We start from the raw sequence: 16,683 nt of genomic DNA on the forward strand, positions 1-16,683 counted from the left end.
CAGAAGCCATTGCTCCAGCTTCATGTTTTTGAAAAGGAGTACTAAATGTGTGCTTTCCTGCTCACAAGTGGCATAATTCAACTTTCATCTCACTAATGAGATTGAAATGAATGCAAATGAAGGCTAATAATATTTTCACCACCTTTGGGCGGGTTCCGGAACTCGCCATCGGGAGCGCGCCGGGTGAATTCCAAACTGGTTCAGGTGCGAACCTCGATTTTGGCCTTTCCAGCTATTTACCGGGTTTGCCCATATTCGCTATGGGTGCAACGCAGTGGTTAAATTGTATGCGGAGGGGCACAAAGAAGAATGTAACAATGAGAGAAAATGATACTGCCTTCCAATAATGAAAGACAGATACTTGTTGAAGAGCACAACAATGAGCAAAGAAACGGGAAAACTATGTAACAAACATTGAGGAAGAAGACACGGAGAAAGACATTTTGCAATGAGACGTTACCTTTAAAGCAGTAAACAATTCCAAGGTGGTTAAGAGAGTAGAGATGGAATCATAAAACATTTATAGCATAAAAAGAGGTCACTTGGCCCATCCTGTCAGTGCCAGCTGAGAAACAAGCCACTTTCCAGCATTTGGTCTGTATCTCTGCTGGTTACAGCACTTGAGGGACTGAGTTCCAAACCTCCACAACTCTCTGGGTGATTAGACTTTCCCTCATCTACCCTCTAATCTTTCTGCCAATCACTTTAAACTGATGTACCCTCGTCACTGACCTCTCTGCTAAAGTAAATAGGCCCTTCCCATCAATTCTCTCCATACTCTTCACATTTTTATACATGACAATCAAATCCCCCCCCCCCCCCCCCCCCCCCCCTCAGTTCCCGGGAGGATAACACCAGCTTATCCAATCTTTCCTCACAGTTGCAATTTTCAAACCCTGGAAAATTTCCTCCGAACCTTCTCTGATGCAATTTAATTCTTTCTGTAACGAGGTGAACTAGAACAGAATATAGTGCTCAACTTGTAGCCAAACTAATGTATTATAATGTTTTCTTTAAAAAAGAACAAATTTAGAGTACCCAATTATATTTTTTTCCAATTAAGGGGAAATTTAGCCTGGCCACGTGGAGAATGTGCAAACTCCACATGGACAGTAATCCAAGGCCGGGATTTGAACCCGGTCTTCAGCGCCGTAGGCTGCAGTGCTAACCACTGTGACACATGCTATGACACACGCTGCAACATTATGTTTTCTAAATGATGTAGTGCAACAGTGGAACATTTAGTGATTTAATGAAGGTGACAAGAGGAATGGTTGATGTAAGCTTTGGACGCTTTTTTAAAGCTGGGTAAGAAGTAGCAGGGAGAGTTATAGAGCACAGGATCATGATGACAAAAGGCTGTCAGTGATGGTGAATTGGAGAAAGCGGGATACACAGAGCTCCACATTGGAAAAGCGGTGAGGTCAGGCTGCAAGAAATTGAACAGTGGGACACAGGAGGGTGCGGGGGTGGGATGACAGAAAAGGGAAATATTGTAGGGATGCGTGTATGTGTGTGGTATTTAGCCATATTCTTTACAATCACTTGGATTACAGTTCAGAAACTTCAAAACAACAAAAATACCAAATAGATTAGCCTTCTTCAAAGACTATGATTGAGAAAACAAACAGATCGTCTATAAAGCCATTGTTTATTATTTGTCAAATGTTAGCAATTTCCTTTTAGAAACAGTTCTTCATTTCCTTGTACAAACTCTGGCTAATCAGGCAGATAATTAGATTTGCCTTCAAAATGGCCTGATTTCTCCTACCAGACTGTAGTGTTCGCATTATTTTTCAATCACGCCAGGCTGTGTTTTTTTAAGTTTAGTATTACGTTGTGCCTGAAAAATGGCTTCAGGAGCAGAAAAGGTTACTTCAGCACAGTTCTAGGTCCAATAGCGAGAGCTGGATTCAATGGCCTGATGCTGACCAGAAACAAGCCTACCTACATTAATAGAAGCAGAAATTCAACTCCTTTCTCAGCATTTGACCTCTAAGTTTTGTGAACTCTAAGGACACTAGAGGTGAGTTTTCCCAGCACTAATTCTAATTTTAATCTAAGTCGCCTAACAGGAAATTGGCAGGTTCAAGTTGACTGTCCATGTAAATTGCCCACTTAGTTTACCCTCCCTTGACTCCAATTGAGAGAGCTCAGTCAAACCTGCTAAAACCCTAGTCTGAAAAACGTATCCCTACTTAGACTCCAAGGAATTGATTTTTCAGTCCCTCTCGGGTAAGGATGGGAGGCAAGTGGGTACTAAAAATAGCATTGCTGGCCTACAACCAGTTCCAACCTGCTCCTGGGCCAGCTTAACTGCCTGGAGGTGGCCTCCTGATTGGCAGCAGATTGGGGGCAGACAGTGCTTCTGGCAGTCCTTGGAGGCCCGCCTTGCTTATCTGCACGCCACAGCAGCCTCAGGCTACCCGGTGAAGGTTCCCTCCCTCCCTGGTGGCCCGGTTGCAAACACATCTTCCAGTTTAAATTTTAAAATGTTGGAGAGAAGGTGGGGCCCCCATTTTGATGTGCCCCAGTCTCCCTTACTTAAATTCCATTACTGCCGACTGCTTCTTTTCAGCTGAAACATTTCTGATTGGCCTACCCACCATCCTTAATTGCTCGGCAAGTCCACCCTCTGCCATATCCCTGGAAAACTCACAATTTGTGACTGTTTAAGTGCCGACTTCTGACTCATCTTTCAGCCTGACGAACTGTTAAAAGCCAGCAGGGGCAATCTAGCCCCTGGTCTGCATGGTTCATCCTTACACTGGGCAGAGACCTTCTCAGCTGCCCAGTAGGAACAAACAGCTTGGATCTGTATACTTATTTCCCCGCTTACAGCTGCTCCATTTTAAAGTATGCAAGACCAGTTTGGACCAGTATTCCTATTTCCCTGTTTTACTGTTTGTTCCTTCTGGGTGAAGCTGAACAAGTGTCTGTTCAGCAGTGATTAGTTCTGTGCAACCAGTGCTCATTAACTGAAAACAATGCCATCACCAGTAATTTCACCCAACAGTGCAAAGGAAGGCTGGATTCGTGTCTCACCAATAAATAGAAACATTTATCAAGAGCATCCTGAAAAATGAGCCCACGTAAGTATTGCAAAGAGGCAGCGGGCGGAATTCTCCGACCCCCCCGGCCGGCGGAGCGGGAGTCACTCCGTCGCGGGCCTAGCCCCTAAAGATGCGGAGAATGTGGTTCTGAAAATTACAATAAACTATTAATGTTTTGAGTTTGGGATTTCTCTGGTAAACGCCACGATCAGGATGTTAGCCCTGACTTTAGAAAATCACAGGTTGCAGTTTCCAACTATTTTGCATAAAACAAACTGAGGGACATATTAAAAGGGGCAACCTCGTAAAGGGATATTGCCTTAAACAAAAACAAATCACAAATGAAACTTAAAACATCAAGGTGAAATGTGATTAAATGTGTTAATAAAGCACCCCAAATCCTGCGGGGCCCACCAGGCATGGAAGGCCTCAATGGTGCCCATGGACACCACATGCTCCTTCTCTAGGAACACCAGGTCATGAATGTAGCAACGGTAGAGGGGCAAACAGTTGGGTCAAATTACCCCCTTTGTTGCCCGCTGCCTGGACCTGTTTATGGCAAGTTTGGCCAGGCCCATGGAGTAGGTTCATGAGGAGGTCCTACTCCCTCCCTGCCCCTCTCCGCATTAAGTGCCTGCAGGTTGTTGTTTCCATATGGGGCTAATAATTTCTCGTTAAAAATTGTGAATATTTTAATTAGGTTTTGCTTTGTTTTTGTAGCAATACAGATACCTCTGTCCTCAAAGGGTTATAGGGGATATGGTGGTGTAATGGTAATGTCACTGGGTTAGTAATCCAGTAGCCCAGGCTAATACTCTGGGGACAGGGGTTCAATGGTGGGATTTGAATTAAATCTGGAGTATAGAGCTAACCTTACTGAAAATGACCCATCTGGTTGACTAATGTCCTTTAGGGAAGGAAATCAGCTATCCTTACCCCAGTCTGCCTACATATGATTCCAGACCACATAGCAATGTGGTTGACTCTAAACTGCCCTCTGAAATAGCCTAGTAAGCCACTCACTTCAAGGATAATTGGGGATGGGAAACAAATGATGGCTAGGCCAGCGATGCCCACATCCCATGAAAGAATAAAGAGAGAAAATATAAGCTCTAAGTAATCGCTCCTGACTTTCACACACACATGGCTCAGCATCCATTCCTTTATTGCTTCCATCTGCTCAGCTGCAGAAGTTTCTACATTAAAGGTTTGTTGCTGAGAGCTAATTAATTGTGTTGAAGAGTACTGCATTTAATTTTTTTTTGTCTCTCTTTTGACTTAAAGGCCCAGATTTTCAGGTTGTAATGACACTAAAACTGTCAGCTTTCACCATTATTCAAATGTGAAAACGACAGCAACTTCTGACATTGCGCAAGCTTGGTCGAACGCAGACATCCAGAAGGTTCTGTTGATGATTCTCTGATCCTTCAGAGAGTGAACTGTTGAAGACTATGCAGAGCTCTTCTGAAATTATTTGAATTGATGTGAACTTCCACTCTTACATTATTAGTCTCACTGTAAAAACCCTTGAAAAAGTTGCGCCGTTTTGAATGAGATCACTAACTTCATAATTACTGCTAAAGAATCTCTCCAATCCTGAAAAAATTAATTTGGTATTTGTGGAATGTCAAATTTTTCAATTAAAGTATAAAAAATCCATTGATTTTTAAAATAATAAAACTATTTGCTTTAAAGTTTCTGTATGGTAGTTAAGCTTCTACCATGTCCCCACGTGTATGCCCCAATCTTCATTTTGCTGTCTGAAAAAGTATTAAAAAGTGAAAGGCAATCAGTGCTTTTCACTTCCTGGTCAGCTGCCTGAGAAAATTCTTCAATGTGATTGAGGGCTCAGCCTACTTCTTGATCTCACTTTTGTTGCGTGTCAGAGCTCCCCTTGTACTAATGCCAGTTAAAAGTAATGTCAGCATATGAAAAATCCACCTCACAAAGATCATTGGATCTTTATGGGCAGCTTCCTTTGAGTGGCAAACGCCAGATACTTTGCCATTGTCTGCAAAATCCAGACAGTAAGCGATGACTGTCATAAGTTCAGACTTGGAGCAATCTCCAATCTAATGTGATGGCTCTAAGTGAACAAATGGCAGCAGCAGGAGCATTTGATTGACATCAGTCTAGCTCACTCACACTACTGGGTTTGTAGCTCCACCTGACCAGTTCTCCTTAAAGTATCATTATCAACATTTACTGAACCAGTTAGGCCAAAAGGATGTTATTGTTAATCTTTGTAACAGTTTGATTTTTCAAAAGACAGTACAAAGGTGAAGTTCACCATTTAAGAATCCAAACAAAAGAATGTTTGTTAAATCTTTGATTGTTTTCAAAGAGTCAATGCAGTATTTGTTTGCTGAAATGGAAGAGAGGCAGCATGAATAATTTGTTCTGGCAACCTTTCAAACTATAAGGATTATAATGATGTTGCACATCTCAGTGGGAGAGATTCATCAATGGATTTTTAGCCTCCAGACCAAAGGGCGCCATTCTCTCAAAAGCGAGCAGCTTCAGCCGCACGTTTCCTGTGGCTCGCAATGCCGAGAAACACATGGCTATTCAACGCGAGGAACGCCCAACTGAGGCCCCACATAGCCCCATTTTGTACAGTGGGAACCTCCATTTGCTGGATCTCTCCATTGTAGAGAGAGATCAGGATGTCATTTTTAAATGGTGTTCCGATCTTTGAAGCCCCCAAAACAATCCCCGACTTTCCCCCCAGCCTGAACGCACTTTGGGAGAGTCCCCACCATCCCCAAAGCCCACGTCGGGTAACCCTGGCAGTGCCCACACCAGCTGGCAATGCCACATGGGCACCTTGGCAGTGTCAGACTGGCACCAGGTGGCACTGCCAGGATGCCAGGCGGGCACTGCCAGGGTACCCAGGTGGCACCAGCAGTGCCAGGGCATCACCCTGCCCAAAGGGCATGCATATATGGGCCTGCGATCCCCTGGGAGAACCCCACAAGACACCTGGTCCCCGTTTGTGAAACTTCATTGAAACTTCTAAGTATAATAATCTTTATTGTCACAAGTAGGCCTACATTAACACTGCAATGAAGTTACTGTGAAAAGCCTCTAGTCGCCACATTCCGGCACCTGTTTGGATACACAGAAGGAGAATTCAGAATGTCCAATTCACCTAACAACACATCTTTTCGGACTTGTGGGAGAAAACCGGAGCACCCGGAGGAAACCCACTTAAGACACAGGGAGAACATGCAGACTCTGCACAGACAGGGACACAAGCCGGGAATCAAATCTGGGACCCTGGCGCGTGAAGCAACATTGCTAACCATTGTGCTATCGTGCCGCTCTTACAGAACTTACAGAATATTTTAGGGGCTAGACAGGGTAAGTGCAGAAGGATGTTCACTTGGCTGGTCAGGGGGTGCATCTAGAACCAGGGAGCATAGTCTCTGTAATAAGCAAGCCATTTACAACTGTGGCGAGGAGGAATTTCTTCCCACAGAAGGCAGTGAATCTTCGCAATTCTACCTCCGAAGGCTGTGCAACCTCAGTCTTCGAGTATGAGCAAGATAGAGATTGATGGATTCTAGATACTGATGACATCAAGGGATATGGGGTTCGTACGTGAAATTGGTTTTATCTAGTTGAATGGTAGAGCAGACTCGAGAGGCTGAATAGCTTTCTCCTGCTCCTATGTTCCTATGTAATCCTGAATATGTGATGATTTCTGCACGCTGTCCATATATTCATGTCAACTATTTCTAATTCAAAGTTGTTTATTTTGAATTGTCAGATAATTCTGTTTGTAGTATTGAAGTCCAACTTTGCTGTGCTTTTACATGCACAATTTGAATGAATAGATTATTTCAGTTTTTTATTACATAAAAGTATTTTTTAACTATCAGGAACAGATTATATTTAAGGATACAGTCACAACATTGGGAGTCAACAGAATGAAGTTAAGCTCCTTACCTCATTTACTTGGGCAATGAGTTCAGTAGACATGTTGTGGATCTTCATTTACTCGTGTGTTTCCATTATTAATATAAAACAGTTTGTGATATGTTTGTCACATACCAGGAAATTGCAGTTGGATTTTGAAGCTCTGAGTTTGAGAGCCTCAAAACTAATTACTTGACTTTTTATGAGCAATTGATGAATTCACAAGGACATAAATACTTCCTGTGCTCTGTGTGCATACACGAGCATGCAGAACCAAAGGTTTAAGGATGAGCAAAAAATTCTGATTCCCTTGAGTGGTTGTTGAAAAGATCCTTACCTTCGACGAGTGAGGTGAGTAAGGTGACATTGGCTGCTTTGCGCCTTCCTGCAGGCAAATTCAATCCAATCTTTTCCAACTTCTCCCTCAAAGACCTTCCTCCATTTTTTGATTTTGCCCTAAGGAAGATAGAGACATGTTTCAAATCTGTGCCCAGCTGGAAAAATAACAATTCTATGAAATTCTTGCCTGTTTATTTGAGATATTTACGAGCTGAAGTATACTTTGTCAAAATATATAAAATCTTATACCTGTGTACTCTTACTTGAAATAAATTTAATTTCTATGTATTTTGCGTTGTCTCCTTTTATTCTACTTCACGGTTTGAACTTTTGAAAATGTCTTGTTAGTCTTTTTTCTTCCTCAACTTTTATTTTTATGCATTATTTTCCCACTTATCTTTCCATTTCACCCTCAATACTTCCCACGTTTACTTTTATCTCACCGTTCAATCGCATGTCTTCATTACTCCCCACCCTTCTGTTTGATCCCAACTCCCATTTCCTCTCAGCAGTTCCCCCCGCATCTCTTACTCATTCTCCTCCCTCACTCACCTCCTGAGCACTCCTCCGAGTAGTGATGCGTTCAGACACTCTGGTGGTGACAGGCGCCTCTGAACCTCTCCCACGGTCACCTTGTACTTGGACGTGGAGCTGAGCAGTGACAGTCGGCCTGGGACAGAGCAGAACACTTCGTTTGGGTTTGTCACTCCTCCAATCAAGCCATCCTTGTGCATGCTCGCTAAAAGTGAACTACCATTGGCTTTAATTGGCATTGGAACTGAAATAAAGCAAAGATAAAGAGACTCATTAGAGAATATGGTACATCAAATTTTATTGCATCCCATATAGAAATAATAGGGAACAGAACACAGGTGAAACGTTCCACAATGTGAAAAGTGTTTGTCAAGCAGTAAAATTATATGGGCCATTTCCATTTAAATTATGATTGTATATTGAAAGATGTTATGAAAGATATGCATTCAATCTAGGTTTGTGCATCACATCAAAAAACCACAAACTCATGTAACAAGACCATCGGTGGCACGGTGACGCAGTGGTTAGCACCACTGCCCACTCCGCTGAGGACCCAGGTTCGATCCTGGCCCCGGGTCACTGTCTGTGTGGAGTTTGCGCATTCTCCCCGTATCTGCGTGGGTTTCAGCCCCACAACACAAAGATGTGCAGGTTAGGTGGATTGGCCATGCTAAATTGCCCCTTAATTTGAAAAAAATAATTGGGTACTCTAAATGTAAAAAAAAATGTAATAAGTCCAATACTATTGTACTATTCCAATGCTTCTTTTATAATAATCTTTATTATTGGCATTACATTAACACTGCAATGAAGTTACTGTGAAAATCCCCTAGTCGCCACACTCCGGTGCCTGTTCGGGAACACTGAGGGAGAATTCAGAATGTACAATTCACCTTACAAGTGCGTCTTTTGGTTATTAACCCCAGCCATCCCTTCATAAATATGTCAACAAGCACATAGCTGATCACAATCTTTAACTAGGATGCTTTAAAGCAGCCAGGGCACTGTAATTTTCCCCAGGGCCTTAGAATGAATGAGAAGGAAAAGAGGCCAGGATTTTGTCTCCAGTGACCACAATCGGAAAGTGCGCAGATCGAGTCAAACCAATTTGTACCAGTCCTGAACACTGTTCTGAGGTACAAAGTAGTTCTCTTTTCAAAAAACAAAAACAAAAGCTTCTCGGAAATGGGCACTGACTTCATCCACCTTTTCTGAAACTGTGACACTTCTTTTTAATCTGTGGGGGGGGCAAAAGAACACATCTAGCCTAATGTAGTAATCCACGGGAGGCAGGAGTTCCATCACTACACCAATATTTATTTACAATAACGGTATTACAGGAGCAGCTACAAACAGTGCTGCTAGCAGTCCAGTCAACTTAAGACTGGCTCACAAAGGCTACACAGGTGATTATATGGGCCCCCTCAATGAGCTATCATTGAGGGAGCTCATACTCCAATTGGCCAACCAATAAAGCCAATTGGAGTTCATTACACCCCTCCCCCCCCAAGGTCCGAGGAATTCCTGCCAGCTGGCATTCCTCCGAGTTTCTTCCTGCTCCTCATGTCTGGGTCTGTCACCTCTGTGTCGTCCGCCGGGTCGTTCTCCGAAGTGGGTGGGGTGTACCTTATAGGTGCCCGTCTTTTCCTTGACGACATCCTTGGAAGTTGTTCTTCCTCCTCCTCGGGGAGAGGTGTCACGGCGGCCTCGTCGAGTGTGTTCATCTCTGACTCTGATGACTGGATGACGGGGTCTGGAGAAATTGCTCGGGGCTGGGGTGTGGGTATCCTTTCCGTCTGGGCTATCCCAGCTTGAGACGGTCCTGCTTCGCCTGCCTCCAGGTGTGGTTCCGCTGCCCTTATTTGGTCTAGGTGTTTCTTCAGCACCTTACCTCCTATTGCAACCTCATAGGATATGGGCCCTGTTTGGGACTCTACCGTGCCTTTGACCCACGTTGGTCCATTCCCATAATTCTTGACCCAAACTGGTGCCCCCACCTGGAAATGTCTCTGCTGCCGACTATTATCATGCCCCCTGCGTTGGGCCTCCTGTTGTTTCTCCACTTTCCCCGTTAAATTTGGGAAAAGGAGACTCAGCCTCGTTCGCAGCTGCCTTCCCATTAAGAGTTCAGCTGGCGGTATGCCCGTTGTGGAATGCGGTGTGGTCCTGTAATCAAACAGCCAGCGGGAGAGCTTTGTGTCTATTGACGCTGCCGGCTGCTTCTTGAGTCCTGCTTTAAGTGTCTGGACCGCTCTCTCTGCCAGGCCGTTGGTCGCTGGATGGTAAGGGGCCGTTTTGATGTGACGGACTCCGTTTTCCTTCAGGAATTTTCCAAATTCCCCACTTGTGAATGCCGTTCCGTTGTCCGACACCAATACCTCCGGAAGTCCATGTGTTGCAAACGAGGCCCTGAGCTTTCCAATTGTCGATGCTGTGCTTGCCGCGTTTACCCGGTGGACGTCCAACCATTTGGAGTGGGCGTCCACTATCACCAAAAACATTGAGCCCATGAAAGGGCCGGCGTGGTCAATATGCAGGCGGATCCACGGTCTGCCTGGCTATTCCCAGGGGTGCAATGGCGCCGCTGGTGGCACTCTTTGCCCCTGTTGGCACTCCTGGCACCGACGTACCAAGGCTGCTATGTCTGTGTCCAAACCTGGCCACCAAACGTAGCTTCGAGCTAGCATCTTCATTTTAGACACCCCTGGGTGTCCGTGATGTAACTCAGTTAAGATTGTCTGACGGCCCTGAGCTGGGACTATTACCCGGGCTCCCCATAATAGGATACCGTCTTCTACGGTTATTTGGTCCCTTCTGCTCCAGTATGGGTGCATCTGGGGCTCCACTGGTCTTTCCAGTTCCCCTGTTAGTAGTAAATGCTTCATCCTGGCTAAAACTGGGTCTTTTTGCGTCCACAACCGAATATGTTGTGCGTCTACTGGTAGGGTGTCCAAAAAATTTAGAGTCATTACTGTCTCCTCTACTTTTGGTATTTGCGGCGGGGTGTCCGGGAGGGGAAGTCTGCTCAAAGCATCTGCATGTGCTACTCGCGTTCCCGGTCTGTGCTCCAGAACGTATCTATATGCCGCCAGTAGCAATGCCCAGCGTTGGATTCTAGCTGATGCAATCGGGGGTATTGACTTGTCTTCTTTTAATAACCCTAATAACGGCTTATGGTCCGTCACTATGGTGAATTTCCGCCCGTACAGATACTGGTGAAATTTTTTTACTGCAAATATCACCGCCAGTCCTTCCTTCTCGATTTGGGCGTACTTCCTCTCAGCCATCGCCAATGTCCTCGAAGCGTAGGCTATTGGCCGTTCTTCCCCATTCCTTCTTCTATGGGCTAAGACGGCTCCTACCCCGTAGGGGGATGCATCACAAGTGACCACCAATTCCTTCCTTGGGTCATAATGCTCTAGGACATTTTCGGATGACAGTTGTTCCTTAATGTCCCTAAATGCTCGGTTTTGGTGGGTGGACCATTTCCATTCTTGCCCCTTTTTTAGTAGCTGGTGGAGGGGTTCTAGGATGGATGCCATATTTTCAATAAATTTTCCATAATAGGTTACCAACCCTAGAAATGATCGTAACTCCTGGACCGTGGTGGGAACTGGGGCTTCTTTTATTGCCCTTACTCTGTCTTCTAATGGATGTAAGCCTGACTCGTCTACTTTATATCCCAGGTATGTCACTTGTGGGGCCAGAAAAACACATTTTTCCCTTTTTAGCCGTACGCCTGCCTTTGCGAAACGCCTGAGCACTTCCTCCAGGTTCCTCACGTGTTCCCTGTTTGTCCTACCCGTGATTAAGACATCGTCCAAATAAATCGCCACCTGCGGTAGTCCCTGCAGAATATTTTCCATCGTACGCTGGAATATAGCGCAGGCTGATGACACTCCAAAAGGTAGCCTAGTATAACGAAAAAGGCCCTTCAGGGTGTTGATCGTAGCGAACTTCTGGGAGCCCTTGTCCAGTTTTAACTGCAGGTAGGCGTGGCTCATGTCTAGTTTCGTGAACAAAAGCCCACCTGCCAATTTGGCATATAGGTCGTCTATTTTCGGGATTGGGTCCAGCAGTGCGTATTTGTTTACTGTCTGTTTGAAATCTCCACAGAGACGTATTGAGCCGTCTGGCTTCAAAATTGGTACCACCGGCGCTGCCCATTCCGAGAACTGTACTGGTCTGATAATGCCGTCGCGCCGTAACCTTTCTATTTCGTCATCTACTTTCTTCCTTAATGCAAAAGGTACCGGCCTGGCCTTACAAAATTTCGGAAGGGCTTCTGGGTCCACGTGCAAAGTTGCTTTGGCGCCTATGGTTTCCCCCAAACCTTCCTGGAAGACCTCCGGGTATTTTTGGAGTACTCCACTCAACTGCCCGCTTCCACTCTGGAAAATCTTCATCCAATCTAATTTTAGGTCTTTCAACCAGTTCCGTCCAATTAAGCTCGGTCCGGAGCCCTCTACTATCGTCAACGGTAATCTGAGCAATTGTTTCTCATATTCCACAGGTACATGAGTCGTGCCTAGAACTTCCAGGGGTTCCCCCGTGTAGGTTTTAAGTTTCGTCGATGTTTCTGTTAGGGTTAGTGGCTGGAGTCCATCTTTGATTTTTCTAAATGCTGCCACTCCCATTACTGATACAGCCGCACCCGTGTCTATTTCCATTATTGTCGGCCGCCCGTTCACCTGTGGGGTAATCCTAATCGGTTCTGCTTTCTTCGTTGTAATATTATATAATTGTTCCCCTTCGGAGGAGGATGGGGCGTCTAGGTTGTGTACTTCCCTGCGTCCCCACCTGCTATTCCTCTTTTGCCACCTCCTTCTAGGGTTTCTGTCGTTGTTACCCCACTCTGTCTGGTGCCAGAAACGGTCCTTCTCTGTTGGGGGAGCCTCAGCCGGTACTTCCCTCTGTCTCCAGTTAGTCCTGGCAGACTTGGGGGCAGTTCTGGGGTTTTCCTTTTTCCCTCTATTCCTCAGGTTTTTCCTGAGAGCGGCTATCTGGTAGCAGGACCCATTGTGGTAGTCCCTCTCACATGTATCTACCTCCATTGGCGTGCCCTGTAGTTCCTGTGCCCCACTTGCTGCCTTTTCTAGGGACAGTGCGAGCTGTAACGCCTGCCTGCAGTCTAGCTCCGTTTCCGCCAACAGGCATTTCTGTATTGTGAGGTAGTTTATACCACACACTAACCGGTCCCGAAGCATTTAATTTAGCGTTGGGCCGAACTCACATTTTTCCACCAGCCTTCTCAGGCGGGTCAAGAAATTCGTGACTGACTCCCTGTCTTCCCGCTTCGCTGTGTAGAATCTGTACCTACGCAAAATGAGGGGTGGTTTTGGGTCGTAGTGCTCTTTCACCAATTCCATTACTTCTTGGAAAGTTTTCGTGTCCGGCGCATCGGGATAAGTCAGACTACGTATAATGGTGAAAGCGGAGGGCCTGCACGCCGACAGCAGGATAAGCCGTCTCCTTTCGTCCGTCAGTATATCATTTGCCCGGAAGAAGTAACACATTCTCTCCACATACTGGGACCAGTCCTCAATAGCCGGGCCGAATGCCTCTAACCTCCCAAAAAACAGCATTTTTAAAATGGCAAGGCTTACCCTCTGAGTGCGGCAGCTGGTCTCCACAAAATTCGTAGTTTACCTCGTCGCCACTGTAGTAATCCACGGGAGGCAGGAGTTCCGTCACCACACCAATATTTATTTACAATAACGATATTACAGGAGCAGCTACAAACAGTGCTGCTAGCAGTCCAGTCAACTTAAGACTGGCTCACAAAGCCTACACAGGTGATTATATGGGCCCCCTCAATGAGCTATCATTGAGGGAGCTCATACTCCAATTGGCCAACCAATAAAGCCAATTGGAGTTCATTACACCTAATGTTTACCAGCCTGGGTCAGATGGACGAGCTTACTTTAATAAGGACATGGGGAGTCCACACCGAGTAAAAAATAAGACAAAGTTTTATAAACAATGGAAATGTGTACTCTTCCTGGTAGACCCTGACCGGGTTTCTCCTTGGTCGATGGCCCACCTTATAAGGGATGGATGGGGAATGGGTGGGGGGGGGGGGCATAACATTTTGGCCATAATGGCATTAATCAAAACAACACCAAATGATTTGGACCAGTGCTCAACTGTGAAAGGAGACAAAAAGTTAATCCCCAAAATGCTGACTATCCTGATCAAACATGAATATTTTGCACATATGCTCCAGTCACTATAGGGTCAGTTCTGCAGTAGGCAAAGTTAGATGCTGGTTGCTCAGAAAAACCCTGTATCGCACAAGGCAAACCACCCAGTAACATGCACTGTCAAGGTTCTATAATGAATTTTGATCCCTTGGGCTAGGCACTGAGGGCAACTGATGTTTGTGGAAATACACCTTTGTAAAGAGCAGATAACCTCCAGGGCAGGGGGTGGATCGGAATTTGGAAGAGAAAATATGTCTAAAACAAAAATCAGAAAGAATTGCACAAGCAGGTTAGGATGTAGTAAGTTTTCTTGAATTGCATCAGCACATAGCAAGAGTTTGCTATTGTTACATTTATACCATATGCAAATTTGATTGCAAATAGATTTTGATACAATGTGCTGGCATGTGCTGTAGGCCTCACTTATGTTGAGCAGATGCAAAGTCATAGGGCTAACAGGAGCTTTAGGCTGGCCTCTCTCTCACTGATGGGCCATTTGTTTAATAATAATAATTTTTATTGTCATAAGTAGGCTTACATTAACACTGCAATGAAGTTACTGTGAAAAGCCCCTAGTCGCCACATTCCGGCGCCTGTTCTGGTACACAGAGGGAGAATTCAGAATACCGAAATTACCTAACACCACGTCTTTCGGGACTTGTGGGAGGAAACCGGAGCATCCGGAGGAATCCCACGCAGACACAGGGAGAACGCTCAGACTCAACATAGACAGTGACCCAAGCTGGGAATCGAACCTGGGACCCTGCAGCTGTGAAGCAACAGTGCTAGCCACTGTGCTATCGTGCCACCTACTTATTGATACACTCACTGAGCCATTGATTGGTTCTGTTATGTGTGTGTGTGAGGGCAGTGGGAGGATTATTAATTTTGTGTATGAAATGACAATTTTGTCCCATTGCAGGGTTATCACAGATGAATGATTGAATCATAGAATTTACAGTGCCGAAGGAGGCCATTTGGCGTATCGAGTCTGCACCTTCCCTTGGAAAGCCTGCACCTACACCTCCACTCTATCCCAGTAACCCAGTAACCATGACACACAGTAACCTTTTGGACACTTTTAGACAAGAAGTATTGCTCTTCAGTCAAACAAAATGATCAGTGGACCACGTGAAAAGCCCAATATTGAATCAAACTATTTTCCAGTAGTTTATTTGGAAACTGGGCTCCCATTATTTCCTTTGGTTAGGGATTGTGGTTAAAGACACTGAAGCCAGTCTGGCACATGGCCCAGTGGTCAGCACTGCTGTCTATGGCGCTGAGGACCCGGGTTTGAATCCCAGCCCTGGGTCACTGTCCGTGTGGAGTTTGCACAAAAAGGACACTGAAGCTTATCACCATTGATTTAAAAGAAAATCTTGACAATACTTTTCCATGGTTGTTAATAATTGAATCTTTGTCACTTTTTGTGTGGAGTTAGCACATTCTCTCCATGTCTGTGTGGGTCTCACCCCCACAACCCAAAGATGTGCAGGTTAGGTGGATTGGCCACACTAAATTGCCCCTTAATTGGAAAAAATAATTAGGTACTCTAAATTTAATAAAAAATTGAAACTTTAAGCTTGAGGCATTTGGTTCCAGGCTAATTTATTTAGCTTGTACTTATTTGTTTTCTTGCCCTTATTCACTGTACATACACCTTTTCGTCTTGCACTGTTTAACTGGCAAATTTTCAGTTCATACATTGATGTAAGGTCTCTCCCCACCCAGTGTACAAACAAGATAATATTCAGCACTGGTACAGGCAGTCTTACTGCACACAAAGGTGATTAGAAGTACTGCTTTGCTTGCCCTAATCCATTAAGAAGATTTCTTTGCATGTCTAAATGCCAATGTCCTAACGCCATTATCAAGGCAGGGAACAAACAAAAAACGATTGTGTTGACAATAAAGCATGTGCTGCACTCAGGTGTGTTGAGATTTCAGTCCTTCCATCACTCAATCTCAACTGCATTGCTGCAAGGGGCAAAATGGGGAGTCAGGCGCAATGGCAGAGATTAATTGGGAAGTGTTATCAGCGGCCTTTCTTAAGAAATCCATAGGCCAAGAGTGGCTTGGTGGCGCAGTGGTTAGCACTGCTCCATCATGGCGCTAAGGACCCGGGTTCGATCCCAGTCCTGGGTCACTGTCCGTGTGGTGTTTGCACATTCTCCCCATGTTTGTGGGGGTCGCTCCCCCACAACCCAAAGATGTGCAGGGTAGGTGGATTGGCCATGCAAAATTGTCCCTTAATTGGAAAAAAATAATTGGGTACTCTAAATTTATTTTAAGAAATGAAACTCGTAGGCCAGAATTTTACATTGATCGAGCAGGCGCGTACACAGTCTGAAAGCGCGTGAAATCATGGGAGAAGACATTGGGCACGTATCCTGACATCATTGCGCACTCGCGCAATATTTTGCCTCTCGTGCCCGCGCCAAAAATCAAACACAATTTAGCCCATTAAGGGGCCAATTGGAGCCAATTTTACATGGCCCATCGGCGTTTGTGCTTGGTGTGTGGGCTGATTGGGCAGGCGGCATTTACAGTTTAGCTGCAACCTCAATCCAGGGCAGAATAAACTGTCAGGGGTGAAATAAAATTAACAAATATGTCTGGAATCTGAGGTCGGT

General features: G+C 45.1%; 1 protein-coding gene across 2 annotated transcripts in view; it reads right to left on the reverse strand.

The window, feature by feature from the left end:
* The window catches only part of LOC119967479 (transcription factor AP-2-beta-like), a 112,056-nt gene that overhangs the window by 32,265 nt on the left and 63,108 nt on the right, over window positions 1–16,683 (reverse strand). For both annotated transcript variants that reach the window (XM_038800091.1, XM_038800083.1), the window contains exons 4-5: window positions 7,866–8,091; window positions 7,312–7,430 (exon numbers count right to left, since the gene is read on the reverse strand). In XM_038800091.1, the coding sequence (XP_038656019.1) occupies window positions 7,312–7,430; window positions 7,866–8,091 (345 nt within the window). The remainder of the gene's footprint in view (window positions 1–7,311; window positions 7,431–7,865; window positions 8,092–16,683) is intronic.

The sequence above is a fragment of the Scyliorhinus canicula genome, chromosome 1 (genome assembly GCF_902713615.1).
Source record: "Scyliorhinus canicula chromosome 1, sScyCan1.1, whole genome shotgun sequence".
NCBI lineage: Eukaryota > Metazoa > Chordata > Chondrichthyes > Carcharhiniformes > Scyliorhinidae > Scyliorhinus > Scyliorhinus canicula.